At 42.5% G+C, this 12,500-nt stretch overlaps 1 protein-coding gene across 1 annotated transcript in view; it reads right to left on the reverse strand.

Annotated features, from left to right (window-relative positions):
• Nucleotides 1-12,500, reverse strand: part of mtap (methylthioadenosine phosphorylase) — a 167,240-nt gene that overhangs the window by 47,564 nt on the left and 107,176 nt on the right. Inside the window, exon 5 of the mRNA XM_048528321.2 lies at nt 733-835. Within this exon, the coding sequence (XP_048384278.1) occupies nt 733-835 (103 nt within the window). The remainder of the gene's footprint in view (nt 1-732; nt 836-12,500) is intronic.

Genomic DNA, 12,500 nt, shown 5'->3' on the forward strand with positions numbered 1-12,500 from the left:
TCCATTTCTAGTCAGAGAGGCTGAGTAGCATTTCAGGAACATACATCTCCTCACTTGTCTTCATGGTGCAGTGGCAGTTTTATTGGCCAAACTTCCTGCAGTAAGCTTAATCACTGATTGAATTCCGTGAATAACAGATACAAAGGGAGGTGTGCAAACGAGAGGAGGGGGTCATTGCTAAATGTCACAAATTGCCTGCGTTCTCATTGAAGAGTGTAAAACAAACTTGAAGAAAACTAACAATCCCTCCCACCCATGCATTCCCTCATTGTTCCCCAACGCTTCTCCATTCAATCTTACACTGTCCATTCTGGAAGCAAGCCTATGGCATCAATGTATATTGGGAATACGCGATGTGAGGATAAATGCTGGATGTGGAGGCAGCAGGATATAAGCTACAAAAGGAGTGGGGGATACACAGTGAGTTGAAGCCACAAAGCAGGACAGGGGAAAGTGGAGGGAGGAAGTGGTGGGGGAGATGGGAACGGGAGGGGAGAGAAAGGAAGAAAAGGAGGGGAGGGTGGGAAGGAGAAAGACAAGAGTAGGGTGGGATGGAGGGAGGGAGGACCTGGGATGGATGGAGTAAGACGCAGGGAAAGGAGTGAGAAGGGAATTGAGGAGTTGGAGGTGAGTGAGGAAGGAGTTGGGAGGGGCATTTAAATTTGGTTGCATTATCTGTGGTTCAAATTGGCAAGATGACCATCTAATCCTATAGCATAATGTGATACTGACCTGTCTGGATTTCCTACAGAAAGGATCAGCCATTGAAATGTGACAAACTCCAACTGGACTTGCTGAACTTCCATCATAGAACGTCTGATGCCTTTTTGTTGTTCTGTGATTTAATGAACCAAAATTATATAACGCTTATCGAATTACACAACACTTGTGTGACTGATAATTGAAGAACTGCACCTTATAAAAACAATCTTCCTCAGAAAACATCTTGTCCACTTCCATCTTGTCCATAATAAATAATGTCAAAGGAAATCAGAACATCTTCATCAGAGATAATGGGAACTGCAGATGCTGGAGAATCCAAGACAACAAAGTGTGAAGCTGGATGAACGCAGCAGGCCAAGCAGCATCTCAGGAACACAAAAGCTGACGTTTCGGGCCTAGACCCTTCATCAGAGAGGTGTTTGTCTCTGATGAAGGATCTAGGCACGAAACGTCAGCTTTTGTGCTCCTGAGATGCTGCTTGGCCTGCTGTGTTCATCCAGAACATCTTCATTATGTATTAGCTACACTCCAGGAGCATCATACAAATTTCTTTTGTGGTCAATTGCTCCTTAGTCTTTTGAACAAGTGATTTCCTGATAGGTAAAGGTCCATTACAATTATTGAAGAGAAACAAGGATATTTGCTCTCCCGGACAACATTCCTCCTCAACATCCTCTTCTGTTTAGTGGAATCAAGGGTTATGGGGATAAGGCAGGAACAGGATACTGATTGTGGATGATCAGCCGTGATCATAATGAATGGTGGTGCTGGCTTGAAGGGCTGAATGGCCTACTCCAGCACCTATTGTCTATTGTCTCAGTCAGTTATTGCTGTTTGGGTAGTAGTCAATACATTTCAAATAATATTTTAATATAACATACATATATATGAAACACATTGCAGTGATTCTGAAAGACCCCATAAGATATGAAATAGGTGCAATCCTATTTTTCTACTTGAACTTTTAAATAGGAATGATTAAAATCATGTGCAATTTTCAGTTGCCAAAGGGAGAAGAAAGTCATCTCATGTAGCATAAAAACTAATTAAAAGTTTAACTTGTAAAACTAAACACCCAAATAAAATGATCTAGCATGTGAAATATTTAAATTCATCGAACGATAGTCATAAAATAATATAATTAGAGTAACATTACACATGTGGAACAGCTTAATGTTGACTTGCAAGTAAAAATTCTTATTACTGAGAACTATAAGCACAGAACTAATTGTTCCTTACTCTCAGCATCTTGCATATATACTTGATAAACCTTCCCAACACAGTGTCTATAAAATGAACAAATCCCTTTCAGTTCAAAGCAATAAACAAGGAAATTGGTTGTAATATTTGTGCTCTATTATTATCACCTGCAGCAGCTACTACATCTATGTAACAAAAATTCTGATGGTTTACAACCATGAAAACATTCATTTTCCAAGCTTCAACATATCTTCTGTCTTCCAGTTCAGACAATGGTTATGGACAGGTATTTGGCATAACTATAGTTCACTTTTAACTGGGTTGCCGATTATCAGACTATATTTGAGATAAGAATCTAGGACCTGATACGAACTGGTGACATTAATTTAAGACGAAGATCCTGCAACAGCTGACATGCTAAATATCAATCTGTTGAATGGAACAGGATCTGTTGGTTGGTAGTAAGCAAGTTTTCAGAATCTCTGCAACTTTGTCCTGTGACCTGCTTTGATGAGTTGGTTGCTTGCCTTCTTCTGAGAGAGTGATGGTCATATCTGAAATGTTGTCCTCTGCTGCTGGATAAAACTATCTAATGTTCCATGTACTGTGTCAGCAGTGGCTCAGTGGTAATCCTTTCCTGGGTCAGCAGGCTGTGGGCTTAAGTCACACACCAGGAACGTGAGCATAAAATCTCGACTGAGAATTGAGGACCGAGGTAGCGCTGCATAGTCTGAGGTGTCATCTGTCAGATGAGCTGTTAAACTGAGGCACTCTCTGCTGACTCAGGTATGAGAAACAAACTCCAAAACCACTTTTGAAGAACAACAGGGGAGTTTTCCCACAAATATTCTAGCCAATATCTTTCCTCAGCCAATATTACTCAACTAGGTAGCTTGGTCACTATCACATTGTTCTGGGGCACATTGTTGTGTGGTCTTGTTCCTCCATTGCTTCAAGAAGTATTTAATTGGTTGTTACGAACAATCGGGATCCTGAAGTCATGAGAGTGCAAAGTAAATGCATGTCTTTCTTTTTAATCCAATTTTCTTGCTTAAATAACATTGTCCTTAAAGTAAGGAAAATAGGGAAAGGTGCATGTTATGAGTTAGCACAACCATACACTTTAATGTCCATAGTCTTATATTTCTCTGTTAAAGATGTATTTTTGATTCTTAAAAGTGCTCTTTATAAACCATCATATACACTGTAACATTTGAACAAATGGACAGACCAAAGATCATGAACCAAGGGTTTTTCATTTTACTGGCCTCTGATCTCTACAGAAATGAAAGGAATTTAGACAAGGAAGACACAGTATTAAGGCTGGGGTGTGTAGCTGGTTGAAGAAATCGTTTGTGCATCTGATCTTTTCCCCCAAGAGGCTTCCTTCCCCAAAGACAACCTTTCCTCAGAGAAGGTCTGCTTGACAGCTCCAGCTGGCCTGCTCTGTGCCCTCCCTCACCGCTGCCATCTGCTGGAGGTCTCAGCACAACCTCCGGACTCCCTCATCAGCTGGGCCTTTTAGTAATGGTGCAGGCTACTTATGTCGGCGTCAATCAGCTGGAGCTGTCCGAGGTCCTCTTCTGAGATCCATGGCAAAAGTGCAACCACACCTGGACCTACTTGTCTGGACCTTGCTCCTCACTGCATCAATGACTAGGCTCAGATAACTGGAGGTGGAATGCTGCCTTTGACTGGGACATTAACCACCCTCCAGCTGGGTAGGGATGGATTTCCTCCTGTGGTCAGGTTTTGGATTGAGGGCAGCAGGATTGGTGTTACTTTTGCCTGACCTGTACTGGATCACGGATTGAAGCTGTCCTAGTTCAGCTGCGGATTGGGTTTCCTTTGCCCTAAGCCTGACAGAAGTTGGAAAGCATCGGATTGTCACGAAAACACTTCAAACTCTGTGCTGATCAGGATGTTTCTGAACTTCTGCAAAATATCCACCTCGAAACTACAGTTCAAGTTTCACACCGGATTAATCCTCCATATTCCTCTAATTCAGCTTGAAATATCGATTGACATGTGATAACCACTCTTTTCTGCCTTTAAACCTGTGACACTATTGCTGCTGTAGCTCAAGAACCTGGTGATGTTTTCCAGTATGAAAGGGAGTTGGAAATCTAGGTCGCCAAGAACTGGTGATGAGACAGGTTTCTGCCGGAGGATGCAAAAGGAGTCTTCAATGCTGGGGTCCAACTCTCTGTGATTCTCCATAAAGCAGCACACCTCGTATATCCCTCTCCAAGCACTCCAGCAGCATCCTCCGATCTCATCAGCAGGGTGCACAGGGACCAGCCAATTGTGTACAGCCTTGCCTAAACCTCCTGTACTAACCAGTTTGACCAGAGAACCCACCCAGTTGACCAGAGTCATACCTCTATCACTCGGATTTTCACATTGTCAGCAGTAATGCATTCCTTGGTAGCAAAGTGCCCAAGGTAATGCACTTGTGTTTAGAAAAATTTGCAGTACTCTGGATGACCTTGAAGTTAAATTATAACAAGTGGACTAAGACTGTGCCTTGTCTTGCAAAGGACCTCTGGAATGTTCAATGGAAGATACACAAGGAGGGACTGGAAATGAAGATCATGAAAAGCTTCACCCATCACATGCATGTAGGTGGCATTGGCATGACAGAGTCCAAACAGTATCTTCCTGTACTAGTAAAGTTCCCTGGTGCCTCTTTGGAATGCTGTATTTTCATTGTGAGGCGAGCAATGGACAGCTGATTATAATCATGAAACAAATCGAGACTTCAGACATGTTTTGCACTTTTGAGAATTTGCAATGCTACTCAATTCTAGGTAGAGGGTAAGCATTCTCATGTTGGCATTGAGTGCCCGATATGTGACACAAAGTCTGGGTTACCTGTCTTCCTTCTTTGTGAGGACTGTGAGGCAGTTGTACAGATCTGGTCACTCTCAGATGACACTTTCTTCCAAACCTTCTGCAGATAGCTCCAGATTTGTCCCAATGATCGGGTGTGATCCGTGGAAAGGAAACGCTAATGGCTGACCACCTATAGTCGCAAACCTGTGGCTTACCGGGTTTGAATACCCAATGTCATCCCTTTCCTTACTGAAAGTCATCCTGTACTTGGTGATTGTGTAAACAAGTTGCCTTCTCTGGGTCTCCTCCAACTCACCATCTTTGAAATGAGATCAAGCATGTCTCCACTAGTCATTCCACTGACCATGACAGTGACTAGTTTAAAGATACCTATGGGCATCTCTTGATTGGAGGTCAACATCATTGTCAATGAATTGGCATTACATATGAGCACCTTACCTTTTATACGAAGTGGGAGCTCTGCTATGTAGGACACATGATGGTCTAGGAAGGCATAATGCTGAACAGTTGGATACATGTGGCATGTGTCTTCAAGAATAATGACGGTGTGGACAGGTAAATTACAGCCTGATTTCCTGCTCAAACATTTCTAGGTCCTGTACAGAATGACCCACATTGAGTGCACTTAGAAAATACAGAGGCCCTTAAGTGATCTGCTAACCTCATAATGTGCTGCTTATAATGGTCACCATACTTGTTTCAAGGGCGCCTGAATATCTCTCAGTATGTACGACCTCAACACGACAGGTATTCTCAATCTCCGACTTCCAATGGAGAATCAAAACACGATTAGGAGATAGGGCGGGAGAAGTGGGGCTTCAAACATTTAAAATAATTTTTGCTTCTTTTATGACATGCCACTGGCAGAATCATTTAAAAACATGTCCTTTAAGATTTGTTGAACCCATGTAGTCTAACATACCACTGAGATCGAACATTAAATGGATTGTAACCCGGCCGGCACGGGTGGCTCAGTGGCTAGCACTGCAGCCTCACAGCGCCAGGGACCCGGGTTCAATTCCAGCCTCGGGTGACTGTCTGTGTGGAGTTTACACATTCTCCCCATGTCTGTGTGGGTTTCCTCTGGGTGCTCCGGTTTCCTCCCACAGCCCAAAGATGTGCAGGTTAGGTGGATTGGCCATGCTAAATTGCCCATAGTGTTCAGGGGTGTGTGGGTTATAGGGGAATGGGTCTGGGTAGGATGCTTCAAGGGGCGGTGTGGACTTGTTGGGCCGAAGGGCCTGATTCCACACTGTAGGGAATCTAATCTAATCCTTGCAGTTGATACATTGGTTCCATTTTATAATCCCTCTGACTTTTCTGGCCTTTCCTTGCTGCAGTACTGCAGCAAAGCTCAACAGAAGCTTGAGAAACAGCATCTAACCCTTTCATGAGGCACTTTGCAGCACTCTGGACCCAGGATTGGTTTTAGTAAATTCAGGCATTAAAACCAGATGCCACATTCTTTAAGCAGCTGATGCTGACAGTCTGGTGTTTGCTTGTTCGTGCACTCCCCCAGAGGGTGGGGAGGAGAGACAGCTTTCACTGTGGGGTTCCCCCTTTGCAAGGCAATCCACACTCTTTCTTACAGTCTCTTCTTTTCCCTCTCTCACTGCTGCACTTTTTTCTACCTGCCTGCATTTCATCTTTCCATTTTAGGCTTGCTTTATCCTCAAATTGTTCAACTATTCAATGGTCTGTGTGTATTTTAGTTGTTGTCAATTACTTTTTTCCTGTATTTTGCTCTACTGTATCACATTAATATCAATTCAACAATTTGACAATCTCCTGTTTCAATTAAACCAATCACTTTTGCCTTTCATACCTGTCATATTTTTTTCTCCCCTTGCTTTTCCTGTGTTCCTTTTTCAATGCTGCTCCCCTGTGATTTCTGAGTAGCTTCCATCATACCTAAAACTGTCATTTGTTTCTTCCACAGCTGCTGAATGATCTGCTGAGTGTGTCTGGCTTTTTCTTTGCTCCAGATTCCCCACTTCTGTTCGTTTGCAAGGTTTTATAAATATAGGAAGACGCTTTGATACTTTCAAGGCCATGAAGTAAATGGGAACTGAATACATCAACTATGAAAACAAATCCTTGAGCAGTTTAGACTGTCACAAGCACCCAAGCATGTGGTTAGGCATGGTGTGAAGTTTACTTCTATTTGACAATTGGGCCAACTTGTTAAGCTTATTGTAACATGATGTAGGCAAGACAATTTACAGCTCATTATGAAGGCAGTGTGTTCTCTCTTGAAGGCAATTGTTTACCAGACTGTGTGTTATTTACTGAATTCTAGGCTGAAAAACGATTATGAAGGTAATTATGAATATGAATATTTTACACCCACTCCCCCGAGGAGCTTTTCAATTTGTCACAGTACCACACAGGATATGCCAAATTATTAAGCTCCAGGGTGAGTAGAGATGATGAGACACGCTTTTTAATTCATGCTCCTGCTAGATTGGCTACAACAAGGCGAATTTACAAATGGATCCCTCCTCCCCTTCTCCCAGAACCAATTCAATCCATGTTTTAAAAGGGGCCATTTTAGCCAGGCTTGGCTAATTAATGCCAACAATACAAAATCAACGTACACTGTTAAAGTATCAATGTCTTCTGATCAATACAGACCAGGTCCACCTCTAAATAAACCATCCAATTCGATACTCTATACATTGGCTCACTTTCTGTTGCCCAGAAGTTTCCTATTTACGCACGATAAAAAAGCAGTTAGTTGCAAATGACCTGCAAACATGTTACCAACCCCATTGCTATCTGCTGCACCATGAACACCTTCCCTACAGCTCACTCCAGATCTCAATCTCCACAGAATTCCATCCACTCTCAAGTCTCAATAACATACTGTGTGCTGTATCCGCTGTTCACAATGTGCCTCCTCCATATTGGGGAAACCAAGCGGAGGCTTAGGGACCGCTTTGTGAAGCACCTACACTCACTTCATAACAAACAACAGTCGTGGTCCATTTCAACTCTCCCTCCTACTCCTGGGATGACATGTCCATCCTGGGCCTCCTGCAGTGTCACAATGATGCTACCCGAAGGTTGCAGGAACAGCACTTCACATTTCGCTTGGGAATCCTGCAGCCCAATGGTATCAATGTGGACCTAACCAGCTTCAAAATCTCCCCTCCCTCTACCGCATCCCATAACCAGTCCAGCTCGTCTCCGCCTCCCTAACCTGCCCTTTCTCCCACCTATCCCCTCCTTCCACCTCAAGCCCCACCCCCATCTCATACCTACCAGCCTCATCCTGCCCCCTTGGCCTGCCCGTCCTCCCTGCACTGACCTATCCCCACCCTAACTCCACACCTACACTCACCTTTACTGGCTCCAACCCGGCCTCTTTGACCTGTCTGTCTCCTCTCCACCTATCTTCTCCTTTATCCATCTTCTGTGCACCTTCCCCTCTCTCCCTATTTATTTCAGAACCCCCTTCCCCTTCCCCATTTCTGAAGAAGGGTCTAGGCTTGATATGTCAGCTTTCCTGCTCCTCTGATGCTGCTTGGCCTGCTGTGTTCATCCAGCTCTATACCTAGTTATCTCAGTACGAACTGCAGATGCTGGAGAATCTATCTCTCAACCTATCACTTGTTTTCTGCCCTCTTTCAGTTATGTACTTTCTTTTCCTTCCAGACTTTGGTTTCCATACCCTGGAACAATCCTGTTTGGAATGTCCTATATACACATAAACTATTTTCACTCTACAAATTAAATTGGGGGGGTGTGGGTTCAGGGATATTCCTTTATTCTATCATGGGAATGAGGGCATCAGTGGCTATGTCTAGTCTTTATTGCCTATCGCTAATTGCCCAGAGGGCAGTTAAGAGTCAACCACATTGCCATTGGTCTGGAGTCACATGTGGCCAGATCAGGTAAGGATGGCAGTTTCCTTCCCTAAAGGACATTACTGAACCTTAATGGGTTTTTCCAACAATTGACAATGGATTCATAGTCATCATTAGATTCTTAATTCAGGATTTCTTTTACTGAATTCAAATTCCACCATCTGCCATGGTGGGATTTGAACCCTCGTCCCCAGAACGTTATCTGGGTCTTTGGATTAAAAGTCCAGCAGTAATACCACTAGGCTACTGCCTCCCCTTGCAGGATATACAGTGGTAATAATAGTTCTTCATTAGATAAGGAACCTACTATTTGATAAGAGCGTAAGATGTAGGAGCAGAAGTAGGCCATTCAGCCTGAAATAACTCCACACACACTGATATCTCATCACCACGTCACCCTGTATTCATATGTGGAGAGTCCGTGACACTGATTTGGCTCCCTCAGAGCTAGCTGTCAGAGTGAGCAAAATGTCTGACACTCCTGTTCTTATCAGTCAGCCAGGGCTCCCTGAAGGGACCAAATTAATAGCCCTAATCAGGGAACTCATCCTATGAGATCTGCCTGACTGACCTCATACCATCAGTACATAGCCTTTTGATCCGCTGCATCATTTTGGTGAGATCATGGCTATCTGAGAGTCTTTAACTTCACTTTCCTGCTTTTTTCCTATAACACTTGATACCCGTACCGAATAAAAATGTCTGCCTTGGCCTTGAATATACTTAATAACTGAGCCTTGATAGCCTTCTCTGGTAAATAATTCCGCAGATTCACTACCCTTTGACACAGAAAATACCTCCTCATCTCTGTCTTAAATGAGTGACCCCCTAGCCTGAGACCATACCCGCTGTTTCTAAACTCTCCCACAAGGGGAAACAAACTTTCTGCAACCACCCCAGCAATTCCCGGAGAATATTGCATGTTTCTATATGGCCACACCTCTCCATTCTTCTAAATTCCAAAAAATACAGGCTCAACCTACTCAAAATCTCCCCTGATGACAGCACCTCCATACCCAGGATCAGCCTAGTGAACCTTCCCTGGACTGTCTCTAGTGCCAGTAAATCTTTCCTTAGATAAGAATTCCAAACTGTTCACTATATTCCAGCTGAAATCAGACGAGTGTTTTGTATCATTTTAGCAGAAGTTCTTTACTTTTATACTCCACTCCCTTTGAAATAAAGGCCAATATTTCATTTCTTGTCCCTATTATCATCAACATAGGTATTGGTCTTTTATAGTGCATGAGAAATGACTCACAAATCCCTCTGTTCTGTAGGCTTTCTCTATTTAGGTAACAGTCATCTCCTCTATTCTTCCTAGCAAAGTGCATAACCTCGCTTGTTCCCACATTATATTCTGTCTGCAAAGCTTTTGACCATTTGCTTAACCTATATATATCCCTCAGCTGATTATTTGTATTATAGAAGTGTTAATTCTGATGAAGAGTCACTAGACCCGAAACATTAATTCTGCTTTCTCTCCACAGACGCTGCCAGACCTGCTCAGCTTTTCCAGCAATTTCTGTCTTTGTTTCTGAATACCAGCATCTGCAGTATTTTTTTTAAATACAGGCCTTTCAATTGCTGCTCAGTATTTTTGAATGGCCCTATTTCCTTTGTCATTTCTTGAGCCCCATAAAATAAAATTTGTGCAGGACTGATCAAGGCCAGCTCATGATCACATCATTACTCACTGATTAGAGTTCCATAAAGTCAAGTCTCAAAACTGCCCTTTCAAAATAAGCTGTACACTCTGGTGGATTGGATAAATATCATACAGGAGCAGCTTTATACAAACTCTCATGTGGCACAAAGGTGCTGAAGATCTTCTCAAAGGAAAGCATTTTCTACCACTTATTATGAAGTGGGTTATGGAGTCAGAACAATTGAGGAAACTGTCAGCTTTAAGGTCGAATACAACATCTCAGGTGCACATGTAGAGGTGGTTGATTAATTGTAAATGCTATCAGTTATCTAAGGGCTCAGCAGAGTTCAATTAAATGCCAGCATAAGTTAAAATCACATGAGAAAAGGGAAGGCAAAGAATCTGTTACACTCCTGCCTTTATTTTCGTTAAACTGGCAAATTTGTGGCTCACTTGTTTATGCTCCATTAACTCTTATAAAATGAAAGCATATCATAAACAAACATTAACTGCATCATTAACTAAAAAGGGCTTCAGTCTCGCATACTAATTTCAAAAACATCACTTGCCCGCAATCGTTATCTCTGTCATTCTTATCTACTTTCATATTAAAACATTACTGACAACTATCCAACACTATTTTTGAGTAGCAAGTCATTTTCAAAACAGAATGTGTTGTTTCCTATCCATTCATTTGGAATACTGCAGGGAGTTCTGGTCGCCCTACTATAGAAAGCATGTTATTAAACTAGAAGGTCGCAGAAAAGACTTACTAGGATGTTACTGGAAGGTTTGTGGTAGAAGGGGAGATTAGACAGGCTGGGACTCTTTTCCCTGGAGTGTGGAAGACTGCAGAGTGATCTTATACAGGTGTATAAAATCATAAGAGGCATAGAAAAGGTTGAGAGCGAGCAGCTTTTACCCATGATAGGTGGGTCTAAAACTAGAGGGCATAGGTTTAAAGTGAGAGGGCAGAGATATAAAAGGACCCAGAGGGGTAATGTTTTCCCACAGAGAGTGGTGAGCATGTGGAATGGGCTGCCAGAGGTCATGGTGGAAGTGAGTACAATTTCATCATTCAAGAAACATTTAGGCAGGTGAAGGGTTGGGATAGGTGTAGAGGGATATGGACCAAACACAGGCAAATAGCACTAGTTTAAATTGTGAAAGTTGGGCCACATGGGCAGGTTGGGCCAAAGGGCCTATTTCCACACTATAGGCCTCTATGACTCTAAAACCAACGGGAAGCAAAATTGTATTGATTCATTCTATCACTGTAGTTATTTCATGTTGGTTTTATAGCTTTCAATAATAAAGCTATCAATCACTTATTGGAGGCAGTCCAGAAAGTTGCAAGAGTGGCTCCAGGGGTGAGAGACTTCAGCTATGAAGACAGATCAGAGAGGTTGGCAGAAGACGAAGATAGTCATTTTCAAAATCATGAGGGGTCTGAACACAGTACATAAGGATAAACTGTTCCTGTTCATATGGGATTGAGAAAAAGGAACAGATTAAAAGCGATTTGCAAGAGAAGCAGATGTGTTGTGAGAATAAACTTTTCTGCACAATGGGTGGTTCAGGTTTGGAATGCACTGCTGGCAATGGGGTGGAGGCAGGCTCCATTGAGGCATTCAAAAGAGCATTAAATGATTAGGTTTCTCATCCCTGGAATCATTCTTCCAATCTGTTCTGGACTCTCTCCAATGGGTGATTGACAGCTTTATTGCTGAAAGCAATAAAACCAACCTGAAATAACAGAACTGAAAAAAAATGAATCAATAGAATTTTGCTTCCTATTACTGTCTGCTCTTATTGTAAGTATGATTGAATGAATAAGAAACAGCATATTCTGCTTTGAAATTGACTCAGTACTCAAAAAGTGTTGCATAGTTTTCAGTAACGTTATTATGCGTTAGTGTATGAGAAAAAAGGCAGGAGAATGTCACTAAACAACTGTGCTCATTTGGAGAGGCAGTACAGACACGATGGGCCAAATGGTTCCTTTCTGCATGATAACTATAAAATATAACTCAGTTCCAAAAGGTTGTCACATAGACCTTGGTCGTTGCTGACTTGGGAGAGTTGGTGGCCGGGGTTTGGGGGGGAGCACGGTGAGCTGCAGTGAGGGAATACTTTGTGCAACTCTCATACACAATTGAAAGTGGTGACAGGAAGAAAAATGAAACTAAAACTTCTGTCTTAGT

Source organism: Stegostoma tigrinum, chromosome 3 (genome assembly GCF_030684315.1).
Source record: "Stegostoma tigrinum isolate sSteTig4 chromosome 3, sSteTig4.hap1, whole genome shotgun sequence".
NCBI classification, from domain to species: domain Eukaryota; kingdom Metazoa; phylum Chordata; class Chondrichthyes; order Orectolobiformes; family Stegostomatidae; genus Stegostoma; species Stegostoma tigrinum.